The following is a 17,786-nucleotide window of genomic DNA, read 5'->3' as shown; positions in this document are numbered from 1 at the left end:
ACTATAATTAATCAATTTAAGTATTTCTATTTTCTTTTTATTATTTTTTCAAAGCTTTTTATTTAAATTTTTAGCAACATGTGCTTTATGACGTCATCAATATACAAGTCATTCATACCACAATTGGCTTTTCTGCGTAATTCTATTTAATTTTTTTGTAAAACACGAATTTTGGTTATGTTTACTTCATTTTAATTAATCAAAGCTTTTCCCGAATAAAGTTCAATAAATTTCTTCGTTATTAAATAAATCTCAATTCCGACAACATGTGATTCACTGACGTCACAGTCTGCCGATTCATTGACGTCATAGTCTGCCAATTCCCCGCGAATATTCAAATGTCGTAATTTGACCTGTTACATGTTCTTTCTAATCCTTATCAATATTTTCATACCTAAATCCTTTCATACCTTCATACATGGAAATAAAAGGAGGTCAGGTAAATAAGATGTATCAAGCAACAGTACCATGCCATTTTTTTTTTCCAAAACCTGGTTAACAGAGATGGCTTTGTGTGCAGGTGCACTGTACAAATTTGGCAGTAAAACATTTCATACCCAAATCTTCTGTTAAAACTCACTTAACAGAGCACCAAGTTCCACTTAGTGTGGAATAACAAGTTATTTCAATTGTCATCAATGCTCTGAAACTTTCAAGTTTTCTAAAAATTTTTATCTGTTCAGGCAGTTGTTCATGTTGTCCAGAAGAAGATGCATCATCAATCAAGATGTTATAATTTTTAAAACAAGGAAACCATTCAAACACTTTAGTTTTTTCATACCATCATTTCTATAAGCAGTGCTATTCTAGTTTCTGTTAGATATCACTTAATTAAAAACTTATATTTTTGGACTCCTTCCTATTTTATTTCAACCAGACCTTGAAAACATTAATAGGATGGATGGCATCACAGAATTAGTTACCAAGCAGCAGAGTGTCTGGTGTTGGGTTGGGTGGTACAGAATATCCAGCTTGTTATCTAGACACATATTTAAATATTTTTATTTTGTATTAAGTAGTTAAGCTTAGTCAAATTAGCAAAGATTAATTGAGAAACAATATGCTAGTTCTCAATCTTATAAATAAGTGTACTTAAAATTTAAAATTTTCAATTTTAGTTCCTAGATTGGGGATATATGAACTTATATTTCTTCACTTTTACATGTTATATTTTATTTTTCTGTCATTCAGCCCCCAACACTACCAGGAGACCACAGATTCGGGAAGGAGAGGAGCCGTGCAGGAGCTGGACTGAAAGACCGAGTGAGTTGGATAAATATAAGGTTAAGCATGTAGCAAAGTAAAGAAACAGAAAACAAACACACCAAAGTCCAAGGGAAAGTCCATAACTGCAACCCCAAAGCAATAAAATATTTAACAGTATTTGTGATATGAGAATTTTGTGAAGTACATTCCATAAACGCCAAATGGAAATCAATAATTTATTGTTCACTATATGGTTTAGGGTCAGTAGTAAATGTTATCCACTTTAGGTACATGTACTGCTTTTAGACATACTGTAAATACATTACACAGACATATTTTTGAATATAACTAGTATAGCCAGTATGAATGAATTATACATCAATATGCCAATTTGCATTGGCAATTTGGCAATTATGCAATTTGAGTTTGAAAGTTTTGTATCCTTTGGTGCTCACATAACTACAGTGTTGTTCTTTCTTGTGAATGGTTCATGATTTACAAGTTATGTAAAAATTTAGCTAAGGTGTTAAGTTGTACAAAAACTTTGTAACTCAGATGAATAACTAACCTATGCGTAACTACAATGTAGGTCAAAGTAAAGAAATCATAGCAGAGCATTGTGACACACATAAGTCAAGCATATACGTGTCACAACGCCTGGTGTGATTTGTTTACTTTAACCTAGATTGTACTTGTAGTTATTTGTTAGGTTAGTAATTCACCTGAGGAAGAGATCAGATTGCAGATCTCGTAACATAGTGTTACTGTTTTTTGTATCACTGAACAAAGGTAAATGTCCGGAAAAATCCTTTTTCCCTCAAAATTCTTAAAATGTCAAAAACGAAATTCAAACAGAAAATTTAGATAAGGATTGCAAGGATTCTCTTTGTAATTATAGTGACTATTTTTTTAAATTAAAATTACTTTTTATGTAAATTAAAGTGACTTTTCACACAAAGACAAGAACTACAAGAATATTTCTAAAATTTAATATGGATTAGCTACTTTATTTTTAGCTGTGAATACAAAAAACATTCTATTGAAAAGAGCATCCATACAATTTTATCATACATTTCTATAGAACATAACAAATACAAGTGATTCTTGAGATAACTCATTTGCTGAAGACCTTTATCTAAGTAAAAAAAGAATACTCTGCATTACTTCAGTTATTTACAATTCAAACACCACATATTGAATTATTCTATGAAAATTTTGTTGATAGTAGAATGTTTCAGCATTAAGTGCATCATGATTGGGAATTGGACTGTGGATCAGAATGGTTTTTTTTAGTGACTTAAAATGAAGATAAGACATATCTCTAAATCTCACAAACATATCTTACAAACATATCCTTTGCAATATTATAGGGATTTTGTGAACACTAATGTTTGTTTTCAGGCCCATGGACCCATAATGAAACCTAATGTTGCTGTGAACCACAAAACGGTGAGAATTTTGTACAAAGTTAAACTCATTCTTTTATTTTGTTCAAACCTACATAAAATGCACAGTTATTAAAAACAAAAGAGATTCAACTATAACAGTACAATAAATTTGGTCCCTAATGGTTTTAAGTACTCTGTAGCCTAAATTTTGAAATTCAGTCCCTTTAACCTAGATTTTGTATTGATGTTAATTTTGATAGTTTTGTTAAAAATCTTATGGGCTATGTATAAAATTAAATTTAACAATTAGAGGATTATTTAATTTAAATTTTTGAACAAAAACAAAATTTAAAACAATTGAAAGATAACAAAATATTTTTAAAATACTTGAAAGTTTAGTTAAATACATAAATGTATAAATATTCTACTATCCTACATACTCTAGCAAAGTTTTCCATTAAAATGTCCATTATTAATAAACAAAATAGTCAAAATAAAAATACTATATATATATATATATATATATATATATATATATATATATATATATATATATATATATATGTATATGTATATATAGCGTAAGTATAACTTTTTATATTACACTTTCATGTATGATATTAGTTTATTATTGATGTTGATATTTTGATCTACATTTCTAAACACAGTTTGTCTTTCTCCTTTGTTTTTTGCATATATGGGGGAAAGTAAAATTTTTACCTGCTCTCAGTTTGTGTGTTCAAAACTGAAAAATTTCAGATGCTGCCTAAAATTTTGAGAAAGGATATAAAATTCACACACATATACACACATTTATTTCTTATTGACATACTATTTACTTCAAAATACCTACTCAATAAAGACAGAAGTTATATTTTGGTCTGAAAGTCTTTACGAGTAAATAAAACAACTAAACCTCTGCCAGTAAAATTATGAAGTGTAGGTAAACAATAGATTGTGGATTTAAACAATTAAAATATTTTTATGTAACTGATGTGTTTTCAAAGTGTATTAAATTCAAGAAAAAGTATTTTGCTTTCAGGAGACACAACATTTATCAAATAATCATCTCCACCCCAACATAGAGCACCATAAGGAGGTAATAAGAATTTTGAAATGTGGCATAGACTTATAAACTGTCATTATGGCAAATAAGGTGGTTAGCGATTGGCTGTGAAGTTTGTATGTATGTGTATTGTATAAATATGTATGCTGCATTTATTCTATATAATATGGATTTGTAAACATGATAACTGCTGTAATTTTTAATATATTCAGACTAAACCATATAAAGTCAGTTTTTGCGCTCTTACACAAGTTCATTAGCCAATCTTAATCAACAAAAACCTCAAGATGCATTTTTGGCAAAAATTCAAGATGTCTATTTTCTAAAATGAAAAACACCGGTAACACTTTAAAAAATATTAGGAAGGCTAATTTTAAACATCTTTTATTCTTACACATTTTTGTTATATCTCTTAAGAATTTAATGTGACAGCTGTTTAGAAAAGGAATGGTTTTATCACAATGCTATACGTCACAAATCTAAAAAGTATTTCAACATTCTCAGATGATTTACAATAATGTTTGTTAGTTTGTATTTTTTATACCATAAAAGATAGTGTATGTATAACATTTTGAACAATATAAAATAACATTGTGGAAATAATTGAGAACATAATTTCTAATAAAATTACCTATATGATCACCATATTGTAGCTTTAGTTTCGAATTGCTGATTATAGATTCAGTTCTTACACTTATGCATTTAGTGTTGTAAAGGTAGGCCAAGTTTTCCAGTTCTAACTGTGTTATGTCATGGCTGATCAATCAAATTCTTCAACTTATTGATTTAATTGTGTAAGTAATGTTTCAATGCAAAGTGAACTAGAAAATTTTTTAGTTGCTGGTTGAAGCTTCGTGAGAAGTGCATTATGTCCAATTCTGTAAAATACTAATGCAGATACCATGTGAATTAGTAAAGAAAATGTATTGACCCTTATTTACTTCTAAGAAACACAGCATTTCACTTCACCAAGCCATAGTATAGTGCATCATGAATAAGTAAGTTTCAATTTGAAATATTATATTCAATCCACTTTATACATCAAAGTCGAATAAACTATTTAGATTCTGTATAAAATTAAGAGTAACTTAAATTATTTTAATAATTTGTAATAAAAAAGAGTATGGATTTAGTTAATTAATATTTGAATATATTTCCAATATGTAAACAACTGGGTTTAATAATTAAAGTATATTTTGCAGTATATATAACAGATTAATACCAGTATTGCATTGTTATTTTTACATTAACTTGTCAATTTTTTCCTTAAAAAGGCCAAAGGAAGAGGATAGATTTCAATCCTCGAAAAAGTAATATTCTATTTTTGTTGTGTATTAATTATGATGGCAAATGTAAAAAAATCCTGGTTTGACGGTACAGAAGGCCTAATATAATGCCCTGGCCTGTACATCTTAATGGCCCTGTTCCTCATCACCCAAGCTTATCCTTTTAAAATGGATAAGCTTGAAATTCAAAGTCACTTAAAGGAGATTTAAAGTATGAGAACATCAGCCACATCTGCTGCAGAATTTGAGATGAAGAGAGAATCCAATATGACATAACAACCATTGATCAACTATCAGTCAGTTTTTATTGTCCAAAAAATGATATCTGGTCAGCAGGCTTGACTCTACTTCTGTAGAAGGAGATATGTAAAAAAGAAGAAGAAAGGTAATAAAGTATAATTTTAGTCCAGCTCAAAATATAATTAGGCACTCTCTTGAAATAATTTCTAGGAAGGTGGCAATGCCAAGAATACTGAGTATGAGTACCAGTCACTAACACTTCACACTCATAGCTTATGGTGTGCAATGTGTTCTCTAATTATTATATTATCAAACAAGCTTTCTGTTAAATAATACTTAAATTTTTCTTAGGTAATGCAACATATGCAGCAGTCATTACATCCAGACACACCAAATCATCAGGTAAGTACAATTCATTTTTAGCTGTAGAATTATTTAATAATGTTGTTATTATTAATAGATGAAAGATAATAAGATATTAATTTGTAATCCTCTATGGTTTTTTTATATTAATCATTGTATCAGAATGGTTTTCTCATTACCATTGTAAATTTAGCATTTCCTTTGTAAAACAATATTAATTGTTTGAATGTTATTTCATAACACAAATCAATATTTATACTAAAGTTTATTAACCTGTTTTAAGTAAAGCCTTAAGTGTTATTTCAGATTTGAAACAATTTATGTACCAATAAGTTTGGAATCTCACCATTTGTTTTGTCACAAGGAGGAATAGTAAATAGGAATAGTAATAAATTGTTGCTTATAAGACAGAATTTATTATTCAAGTCTTGCTGCTTCCTTGTTTCTACTTCTCTGTTAGGCCTTTCTCAACATAAATATCTAGTTTTTAATTGAAATTCATTTATTTTTAATTTCATGTAAAAAACATTTCTTTGCCAAATATTACAAGATATATATTTGAAATGCCTCTCAATTTTTAAGTAATGAAATACAATTTGGATCTTTTTGTTAAAACATGAATTTCTCTGCCTCAAAGAATAGGAGCCCAAAGCATTTATTAAGAAAGAATGCTTAATATAATAGTTGTTTGATAATCAAAGTATACTTTTTTATATAAAAATAAAATATGCAAAATAATTAATTTGTTGTGTTTTCCCACAGTCAAATTTGTTTGTATTTGTCAGTGATTTGGTTAAGATACTAAGAAATGATTTTATATTAATTTCTGTGAGGGTTCATTTGTGTATGGTATCCCTATATACATACCATATATACATATATAGATGTATATATATATATATATATATACATATATATATATATATGTATATATATATATACATATATATATATATGTATATATATATATATATATATATATATATATAAAATATAATATGTTTTTCTATATCTGATTGCTTGACAACTCTGTGGATCTTTAGCGGCTCCCCATAAAAACAAGTGGAAATCAAAGAATTCCTACATGTTTTGATATTTTGATTTTTTCCAGGTGTTACATAATTTACAGCCTCCTTTACATCTGAATACAGCAAACCTTAGGGTGAGTGAAATGTTTGATTTATTGTATTTACGTCTTTTTTGTAATAAATTAATAAAAAAATTATTACTATGATAATTTTATTTTTATTTGAATTTTAAATGTCTTATTTTGTAGAGTCCTCAAACATCTCAGAGTCTCCAAGCACACATTGCTGCACAAGAGGTAAGACTTTTCTGGTTAATTAAAGTTTGTTTTTGGCAATTGAATGCTTGTGAAGGTAACAGGGGTTTTAAGACACTTCTCATTGTTCAGTGATATAAAAGTAAGTAACATTATATGTTGAAACCTGCAATCAGATCTTTCCCTCAGGTTGACAACTGACCTAAAACAAATTAGATATGATAGCTATGCTGAGTACCTCCAACTTACATTACTCAAACCCAAACAACAAAATGTAGGCCTACAATTTACCCAAACTATACAGTAAATTTTATAGCAAGCTAAAGTCTTGTCTTGGTCCACCATTTACTACTGCCCACTGGTCTGTTGTCAGTGGTCAGTAATTGTGAGTAGACATATTGTTACTGTAAATTTAGTTCAGTAAATTAGTATTAGTTTTATGTAGAGAAGGAAACACTGTCAGCTAAAATGTTTCGAAAACCCCTGTTATTTTAAATTACTAAGTAATTTATTAATAGATAATAAACTAGGGTTGCCGTTATTTCCATTAATGACTGAGGGGTTGTGTCCATATAATAATAAGGAAACCTAGTATTTAAAAAGAGAGGGGAGTTAGGAAGGAATAATTCTAGTGTCTCTATAATTTCTATTACTAGTTTGACAAAGTCTATTTTAACTGTGTCATTATATTAATAAGGGATAAAGCAATCCTGAGTCTTTAATCTTGAGAAGGTAGGGTATAGTTTAAATTGTAATATGTTACTGAAGTGACAAACATCTGAATTATGACTGGAGCCAAACTTCTTTCCTAACTTCTGGTATTGTGAAGATAGATACATATTGTTTGTTAAGGGAAATGGTTTGTGCCACATTTTGACATGATTTAATTTGGGTGTGGTGTAAGGAAAACTGGCTACTTGTAGTGATTATAAGAAATGTAATTATAAAATACTTGTGTATTCTCTGAAAGTCTTATGATTATATATGAGCTAAAAATAATGTTAATCTGTTACTCTCAGCTCAGTACTACAATAATGAAGTGAATAGTGAAGTGTTTCTCAAGCCACAGTGTACAGAGTAATTTAAAAGTTTAATTCAAATATATTGATACTTGTTATGAACCATTTTTTTCTGTTTATAACTGAACATAACTTAATCCTTTTCAAAAGGATAATTTATTGTTTATGGTGCTGGCCAGCTATAGCTTTTCTCCCTGAGTACAAGTTGATTTTTGCAACTGTGGCATATCTCATAATGAAGAATTCAACTTTTGCAGCATGAACACCTTCAGGAGTCACTACACGGGTTGCATATGAATCATCCTGCCCATGATGTAAGTACAATCTATATATTCACACAAATGTTTAAATTTTGATTTTGTACATTATATACTATGTGTAACTTTTAGTTTATGTTCATCTAACATATTATACACTGAAAGTTATCTCTAACTAATTGATGATTTCCAGGGAAAAGACCACTTGCATGACCCCATACACCTGGCAGACCATCATGTAAGTGATAAATTTTCTCTGTTCTGTATATAATAGATGTTATGAACAGAAAGATTCTTCTTCATTGTATTTCTTACCAAAAGTTTGGAATGCATCCAATTTTTGGCTGGTTTCTGTTCATACTTCAAATATGTGCTAAATAGAAAAGCATAGAAAGTGACTAAATACTTCTGTTCTTTAATACTGTTTCAGCTTAGTGGTTTTAATGGAATATCCTATCCTATCCTATTTATTTATATAACCAAATATAATCTCAGATAGGATATCATACACTTTTATTAAGACTATGTTTCCTGTCTAATACATTTATAGACAGCTTTAAAATCTATGCAGTTTTGTGTAATGTTAAAAAAATAATTTCTCTTAATATGTAAATATAGCTAGTTTATGTGTAAAGATTTTATTCCTGAGCTTTGCTTTCTTACATACAGCAGGACAAGTTTTTGTTCTGAAAATACCGAGCTGAATAGACACCCGCATTTATTTCAATAAAGAGCAATTGAAAAATAAGGAAAGGAAGCTAGTGCAGCTCATATAAGAAGCTCAGTAGAATCTAGCAAGATCCAGGCAGACTCATTTTAATTTGAGGGGATTATTGTTAGATATTTTTTCTATCACAAATCTTCACCAATCAGCTAATCTGTTTTAAAGGAAATACAGTATTATTTTTTATACAGATTACAACAGCATATTTAGCCTATTCAGTACACTGTCGATGAATGCTTCAGAAAATGAACTGAAAGGAGTATTTTCATAATAGTTTTATACAAGTTTCAACCATTGAAATTTTTGCTCTTAAAGGACAGATAAAATAGATATGTGTCAGAAGCAATTACATGGTAATAAGTGTTTCTGATAAGACGTGCTCTATGTTTCAGGAACCTGACAACCATCATGGAGTTCCATTGGTTTTGCCAGCACAACATCAAGGGGTTAGTTTACCTACTGTGTAGTGAGTGTCATCTTCATCTGTCATTGTGTTGTCACAGTCTAGCCATCACATGCTCGATTTTTGAACAAAAATTAAAGGAGTAATTTTAAATTGGAGATACTGTGCAATGGATATGTAGGTTATTTAACACTCTATTGTTTCATGTTACCAAACTAGAGCTACACTTCAACAACTTTTCAAATTTTGAAGGTTTAAAATTAAGGGATTACAAAACTTTGTGTTTTGTATTCTTTGAAGTTTAATTAAAATGATAAATTAATCTTTAAAATATTATTTAATATTTTCATTTTACCATTTTTATAAATGGAAGATGTATCTTTTGCATTAAATGAGTTTTTATGGTAGTTTTTATTATTTAAAATAGAGAGATATTTCATTTCAATCTCATATTATGCCCCAAATTACTTAATATTTTCCTGTATACATAAAAATTTAAAATACTTTTCATTGATTGCATTTAATAGTGCAATTTATTAAAAACCCCAATATTAGTTTTTCTCCACAGTGAAATTTTCTTCTTTTACAGATTGCTATCAAAGATGGAATCGCCAACCACAAAATACAGAAACGGAAGGTAACAATGTTATTATTTGTTTGGTAGAAATTCACATAAAAAATGAGTATTTTTATGAGATGATGACTCATAAAAAATAAGTAAAAGTAAACCTATTGGTTTATAAAATATCTAAATGTCCTGAGAGTTTAGTAGTAGTCATGTTCAAAGAAATGTCTTATTAAATATAAAACACAGAGTTTATATATTTTTATAAATTCTTATAAATAATGGAAATATAATAAATGAAGTGTCTAATATCAAAACCCACCAAATTCCTAACTCACATTTTTGGTAAATCAGCAAAAACTGTTATTAGTAAAGCCTGATTCAGACAAATATAACAAAATACTTCTACCAGTATTGTTTACTTTTTAACCTATTACAGTGTAAAAACATGAAGATAATTCTATGAATCTTTAGAGATATTTAAAAAAATTACGGAGAAATTTGAATCTGGTGAGTTTCAATGCTAAACTTTAGGATTTGGCGGGTTTTGAAAACAATTTATAAATTTAAAACTATTTAAAATCTAGGTTTTACTTGATGCTTGAAGTTTTAAGCACTATTTATCTTTAAAAAAATGTAAGAAGTAACAAATCAGGAAAATATTTATGTTTAACAGTTTTTTTATTTAAATTTGAATTAATATCTATCAATTTATGTTTTTTCTTTAACCTAAGAATAGGGGGGACAGATCAATCACACTATATGATTTAGCTTTTTATACTTCCACCCTTGTTTGTTGGAGCTTTTTTCTTTGTAGGTTTCTTGAAACATGAATTAAGATTAGTTCCTTCAGCATCTTCCATTATCAAAAGTTTTAAAATAAAAATATGTCACAATGTGTTTTTTAGTCACTTTATGAGGCTAACCAAGTTTGTTATTGATGAAATTTAAAATGCTAATTTAAAACTGTTCTCTTATGAGAAAAAACCCCTTTATCATTGGGTAGCACAGAAACAATGATTTCAGTACACCCTAAACCACCCTCAAAGTTTGACTTTTAAGGTAATAAATTTCAATACCAAAGGCTTTTTCGTAATCAATAATTTTACACTTTGTTATAGGCTGATTCTACCTCAGCAGAACTCAAGGAAGATTCTAGTGGTGTGATGAGTACCAAGGAACTGACAGCTGCCGCTGAGGAATACAAGAAACAGGTGGCTTCCAAGGAGTTTGGTGTTTATGTGAGTATTATAGCCACGACAGAAGTGATATCTATGCAAAATATGATTTATTTATTGTACACATATCACCCTAAATCTCTAATCATTGATGGATATAAATATATTCTTTTTGCAAATTTAATAAAATAGCTTGAAATTATTTTGTAGATTTCAAAATTACCTATCCTCCTCAAAATTAATTGGGAAAAGGGATTCACTCTCTGTTCCAGTAGGTTCACCCTTGCCTCAAAACTGCAATTTTTCTTTCCATCAGAACACATGTACATTTCCACCACCATTGTAGCCTTTTTAACATAGTTCTTGGCCCTAGTGACTTCCTTGACATTATTTTTAATTTTTGTTTATTAAATGTCTGTTCCATTTGCACTACTATTCATCAATATCGCGTGAGGGGTTACAATTTGTACCTTCAGGAAATAAACTTAACCTAATGCTTGTTAAATGTGGCTTAGCAACAATCCCTATGTGTTATCTTGTTAACAGAATTATATTTCAATGTGTACCAGATTCGTATATCTATCTTAATTGTCACTGTGACATTTGACAGTGTGGGCCTATGTGAGCCTTGCTGGGTCACTGTTAGGTTTTAGGTAGAATTTAATGGTGACAAAAGAATTTTGAGGTACATTTACAACTCTCTATGAGCAGAATCCGATAGTCTTTGAAGTTTAATACTATTTAGAAGGCCACTATCTCAAGATTTTCCTTTTAAATTAAGAACCAGCAGACCAATTAGTTTCAGCTGGTTATTGTCTCTTGTTTTACTTATTTCTGACTTCCTGGCTGAGTCAAATTAGGATCTTGAGCCTTTGAAAACTTCTTGAACAATCTGTCAATAATTCTCAGCAGGTCAGACATGGTTGTATTTTAAAACTGAATAACTCTAAGAGACTTTTTCCACACTTTGGATAACAATAAAAGAACATGGTGGGATGTGATGAGCTGGCAGGATAATAAATAGGAAGGCCGAGACTGGCTGAATTCTTGTTATCAGTGAAACCTAAAACAAAACCCTACATAAACCTCATGCAGGTTTGATTCTTACTTAAAAGTTATCCTCATCCTTCTCAATTATGCATTGTTTAGTAGTCACCTTCTCCACATTTCACATGAATAATTAAAACTCCCTTTATATTGATCATGTAAAAATATCTGCAAATTAAACTATTTTAGAAATATTTAGAGCTAGTATTTTGTATATATTTAGAAATTAAAAAAACCCAACATAAAGAGATTTCAATGTTTAAAATTAAAATTGATTGTTTATTAAATAACTTAATGGTTATTTCAAACGATCACTCATTTCTTTCAAGTCAATTTTCCCCATCCTTCCACCAGTCTTGTACTTGATAAATTTTAATTTGTTGTAGTGGCAACCTTGTCTGTCACAGTGCATTATGAGTTCAGTTTGCCAGCCTGGAAGAGCGACACTATGAATAAAAGTATTTTCCTATTTTATTTATAAATATTTACCAATTATGTTTTTGTAATTATTTAATTCTAAAATGATAATTTATTGAAGTAAATTTAAAGATTTTTACAAAAGAAAGGTGTACTCTTACAGCACCAAACGAAAGCTAATGCACTGTGGTTCTCCAACATAAACTAACCTGAGAGGTTTGACGTCTCTATCGTACTTTGGCTTTGGTTTCCGGGAAAATTTCCAGGTTTTACGAGTTATAACTTTCGTTTGGTGGAGCTGGCTTTCTGAACTTTAACTGCAAGACAGGTATGTCTTTTTTCATTCATCTAATCTTAAGCAGTTTATGTGTAAGTAGTTTTATTTTCTTACTTAATTTTAAAATTAATAATTCATATAATATACAATCATTATTTAAACACCATTTAGGAAAATGTGCTTTCTTCTTTTTTATGAACAAAAGTATATAATATTTTTATGATTTTGAAACAAAAATTGTACTAATTAAAATTTTTTGATCGATTTGATAAATATTTAGTCAACATATCCAGACTCAGAGGAATATGTAAAATTAGCAGATGAAGATCCTATAGCAGCTTATGAGAAAGAAAAAAAACTCCGCACTATGAATCCCTTTACAGTGAGTTATATAAATATTAAACTTTACAAATTAATGTAGGTGTATATAAATTTAAATTAAGAATGTAGTTGATTAATGAATTGAATTAATAAGTGCCATAGTAGATTCTTATAAAAATCCAAGTAGTTATTGATTTTACTGAGATACGAGTAATTAATTAGTTGCCACCAATGCATTTTCAAATTATATTTTTATCGAAACTTAAGCAATTTAATTACCTTTTTTTGTGTAATACTCAGAGAAGTTAACTGTGGTAACATGAAACTCAGTACATGAAAATTTGAATACCAATAACATGACATACAACTTCTTTGTTTAAAGCCCATTGTTGATGATGGATATTTTGAAATAATAATAGGATTCTGAACATTTGCCATTACATTACAAAAAATGAAACATGACATTTAGAGGACTAGAATCTATCCTCTTCTTCAGGAGTCAAAATCTAGGACATAAAGTTTGACATGCATGAATATGACACAAATATGAAGATGGAAATGATAAAGCCATATTATACAACAGAAAGATTGCTTATACAAATATTGAATATTTAGCCAGCATTAAACTCAGGAGAAGCATAATTAAAATACACCATGGTGAGAAGTGGTGACTAAGCTATGTATTATATCGGTATATTCCATATCTTGACAATCAGGCTGTCCATGTGACACCTAGGACACATAAGATTGGTTGGCTTTAATTCTTATCTATTTACCTGAATTTAAAAACCATTGTGTGTGTGTCCAAAATGTAACACCACTATCGTGGTTTGTGCATGTTAAGTTAATATTGATGTTAACAAGGGTTGATATATCATTATGTCCTAAGTAGTAATCAAAATATTTAGAAAAAAATACATACAATTGAATGTTCTTTGAAAATGTTGTCATATATAGTTGAGATCCAAATAATTACATGGAGAAAAGAAAAGAATAAAATAACCAGTTTTACAAGTAAAAGACCTCCATTGGTAGAATAAGGTTCAACTCTCTAACTGTCACGAGTTCTATTTATGGAGATGTCACAAATTAATGTATCAAAAGAAGACCAGTGCTATGTAAATACCAACATGCCTAAGCAAGAATTTGACTTCAGTATGAGTTTATATTCTGTTTTTTCGTGTAAATGTGTAAGTAGTTTGTAATCACTTATTACATGACTAAACATAATATTAAATAATAACCATGTGCAGATGAGTGATTTTTAAAAGTTTTATGTATAGTGATATCAGTGTGAACATTCATGTAATGGGTGAATTAGAATTACTGTATCATGGAATCACTCAATATGTTAACAGCAATTAGATAACAAAAACCATAAAATATATTTGCAATTTAGCAACTCTCTCCAGGGTAAATATCTAAGCTTGTGACGTAGAGTTGATGTTAGTATACAGGTACACAAACCATTACATTTCTTATAGAAGAAAGGTAAAACATAAAAAACTAACAATTCACTTAAAACTTCATGCAGATGAGTGTGCTTTTTTCCATTATTTTTGACAGATTGTCCACTAATTACATACAAGTAATTATTAAACCATAATTGAAGTAATTTAACATTTTAAACAAAACAAAAACTCCTATGCTCTTGTTTTCAAATAATGCAAAAGTATTGATTGAAAACATAAATGCAAACAGAGCATATTAATAATGCAAGAAAACACAATAATCCTATTTTATACAGCTTACAATGAACAAAAGTACAATTATATGAATTTTTAACTTAATTGTTATTTATAAAATAGCTTTTATATGTTTCAGGGGAGTCCAAGGACAACAAGACATGTAAGAATTTGATTGCATTAAACTTTTAAAACTGTTCTAGTATCTACTTCTAACTGCTCTGTTTGATCTAAATCACATTTTAATAATTTATTTGATAAAATGAATTAAGAAGTTTAATTAAAAATATAATTTTATAAAGATATAAAGTCAAGAGTGCTGAATGCTCAGAATTGTAAGTACTTTTACTTGATTCTTAAAAATAAAAATTGGACTATTTCTTGAAAAATGGAAAGTATTTTTCTACATTTTTAAAAACTGATACATTGAAAAGAGTCTTACAGTTTTATGTTTTGTCACCTCTGTTAGGAGTTTAAAAAAAATTGTTCCCTTATTTAAAGTTTGTTCTGTATATTGTAATTTTAAGTTTTTGACGCCAAACATTATGCACCCATAGCATATGTTCGTCTCACTGTTCCAATTAATGGGCTGTCCTATTCATTTTTATGGGCCCAATTTAATCTTGATGTTTAACCTTTGTAAACTTTGACTTAAACAGTTAAAAACAAAGGTATATAATGAAACATTTAAAAAATTCTTTTTTGTGTTATAACAATGTATTTTACAAAAGAGGGATTACTTTTTAATATTTTAAGCTAAGAAGCATAATCCACGATTTAATTGCATAACTCACAAAATCAACAATCCATTCAGTCACAACTAATCACTTTTTTCTCTGATGTTCCTTGTTTAATGGGCCAAAAATACATCCAATTGACCTATAAATGATGCCTAATATTCATTTTTATTTCAGGAAGCATTAATAAAAGGGCAAACAACATGTGAAGGTACTCTAATGTTTGTCATGTTTCAGTATTTCCAGAAGACAAGCAAACCTCTGCTACGAAGGAGGTCCACTCTTGTATGTACTATCAGTTGTCTATTCCAACAAATGACTGGACAAGTTTAAGTTCGTGTTCAAAACATTTTCGTGTTATTTTGTGTTCAGAAAAGTTGAGACGTCAAACCTCATATTCCCCCCACCCCCCAATTTCTGTTTAAAGGTAAATTTTATGTACTAATTTGTCAATGTTTTGTTTTACTTATAGAATTTGTTCTCAACAAAGGTAAGTTTAGAATTTGGGTCAATATTCCTTTTTGATTTGTGTTCCCATTCACGCTGATTTTGATCATTGTAATTTTGTTTTTTAGAGACTTACTGATCAAGAAAAAAAGAATAAGGAAGCAGATGTGAGTATAAACAAAATATTTTATATTAGTCGAACAGAGTTTCTTTAGTTTTTAATCTTTTCAGATGAGGTTTCAAAGTAGAAATAACTGGAAAAAGACTAACTTGGTTTTGAATGTTATACTAGTTTATCAATTTACAAAGATTTGGGTGGGTAAAGTTGTTATAAGGTATTTTAACTTTTATATATTTGTCTTAATATCAATGATAGAAAATCTATTTTTTATAAATAAATTATAAATACATAACTAATAACCATAATTATGGATATTGAACAATAACCTGATTCTTAGATCACTAGTTTATAGAGAGTTTAAATTAGAATATAATCTATCAGCAAGAACATATATTGTTTTCAACACAAATAAATGCAAATAGTATTATATGTAGCAAATTCAATATAGTTATGTATGATGAAAAAATTGCTCCTTTTATAATTGTGTTTACTTTCTACATGTTATACTCAAGTTACTAACACTTTTTATATATTATTTATTTTATTAAAGTCCGTTATTTTATTTCTTATATATTTATATACTTTAATTTCATGTAATAGGCACCCATGGAAGCATTGAACCCTGCTCTTTACATGCACAGAAATGTAAGTCATAATAAATACAATGATGTTTTATTCTTCCTATTAGTCTTATTATTACGAAATTAGTAAAGACTTAAAACAAATATGAAGCTAAGTTCTTGAATTAAAAATTCATATTTCTTATCTTTTATTTTTAAGGAAATTTTAGGTACACAAAATAAAAAATTTTAGTATTTCATGTTCCAAAGAAAATATTTATTTTTAACAATTTATTGTACGTAAATTTAAAAGTATTCAAATGATGTATTTGTATTACATTTGATGACTTGTGATGGAAGCAATAATCCCTATTAGAAAAATAAACACATCTTTTTATAGTATATATTTACTGTTTTACAAAATAAAAGTTCAGCCTTTTGGTTTATGGTATTACCAATGCACTTTCCTACTTCATAGATGGTACAGGTGAAGAAAAAGCCGCAAAGCGGAGACAATCCTCTAGAAGGAATACCTGATGGGGTGAGTTTTGATATTGTAAAAAATTTAACGTTATGAATAAATATGGTTTATCTATTAATTGATGTGTAAGTTACTGATCATTCATTGAGCATGTACGTGCTAATGTCCTGTGTTAATCATCCAATAATACTTTAGTGATCAAAGTAGATTATCCCATATAAATACCTCAGAACTCTCTTAAACAGTTGTGTCTAATTTTTATAAACAATTTTTTCTTAGGTAAGAAGAAGATATACTAGGTGTGGCTAGAAAATAACAGGATTGTTATTAGTGAAGCCACAGAATGAATGCAATAAGGCTGAATATCATGCCATCGGTCATTCCCCTTCTCTACCCTCTTCGTCTTTCGGCTGGTTCCCAGACTTATTCTGCCCATAGTTGATAATTTCTGTAACCTTTTTCATGACTTCTGTCACTTTTCTTTTGCTGTTTCACATGTCAATCCTTTTAAAGCTGACGACTTTGGGGAACAAAAATAGAGTCTGTTTGCTCTCCAAGGGGGCCAAGTCAAATGAGTTGGATGAACGATCTAAGACAGAGATGATGTGTTTAGCCAAAAACGCTTTCACTGATAAAACTTTGTAAGCTGGAGCACTGTCCTAGTGGAGGATCCATGACTTTAATCCCACAAATCATTCTGTTTTCTCTGAACACAG

General features: G+C 29.0%; 1 protein-coding gene across 4 annotated transcripts in view; it reads left to right on the top strand.

The window, feature by feature from the left end:
• LOC124354539 overlaps positions 1-17,786 on the top strand; it is a 151,904-nt gene that overhangs the window by 65,288 nt on the left and 68,830 nt on the right. For all 4 annotated transcript variants that reach the window (XM_046805073.1, XM_046805074.1, XM_046805072.1 and 1 more), the window contains exons 25-38: positions 1,192-1,263; positions 2,608-2,655; positions 3,637-3,693; positions 5,538-5,588; positions 6,661-6,711; positions 6,826-6,873; positions 8,108-8,164; positions 8,301-8,345; positions 9,224-9,277; positions 9,824-9,871; positions 10,921-11,040; positions 16,037-16,075; positions 16,630-16,674; positions 17,068-17,130. In XM_046805073.1, coding sequence (XP_046661029.1) covers positions 1,192-1,263; positions 2,608-2,655; positions 3,637-3,693; positions 5,538-5,588; positions 6,661-6,711; positions 6,826-6,873; positions 8,108-8,164; positions 8,301-8,345; positions 9,224-9,277; positions 9,824-9,871; positions 10,921-11,040; positions 16,037-16,075; positions 16,630-16,674; positions 17,068-17,130 — 798 coding nt within the window. The remainder of the gene's footprint in view (positions 1-1,191; positions 1,264-2,607; positions 2,656-3,636; positions 3,694-5,537; positions 5,589-6,660; positions 6,712-6,825; positions 6,874-8,107; positions 8,165-8,300; positions 8,346-9,223; positions 9,278-9,823; positions 9,872-10,920; positions 11,041-16,036; positions 16,076-16,629; positions 16,675-17,067; positions 17,131-17,786) is intronic.

This window comes from Homalodisca vitripennis, chromosome 2, assembly GCF_021130785.1.
Source record: "Homalodisca vitripennis isolate AUS2020 chromosome 2, UT_GWSS_2.1, whole genome shotgun sequence".
Classification (NCBI taxonomy): Eukaryota; Metazoa; Arthropoda; class Insecta; order Hemiptera; family Cicadellidae; genus Homalodisca; species Homalodisca vitripennis.
The sequence above is the reverse complement of the archived record's forward strand: the minus strand, read 5'-3'. Positions and strand labels throughout refer to the sequence as shown.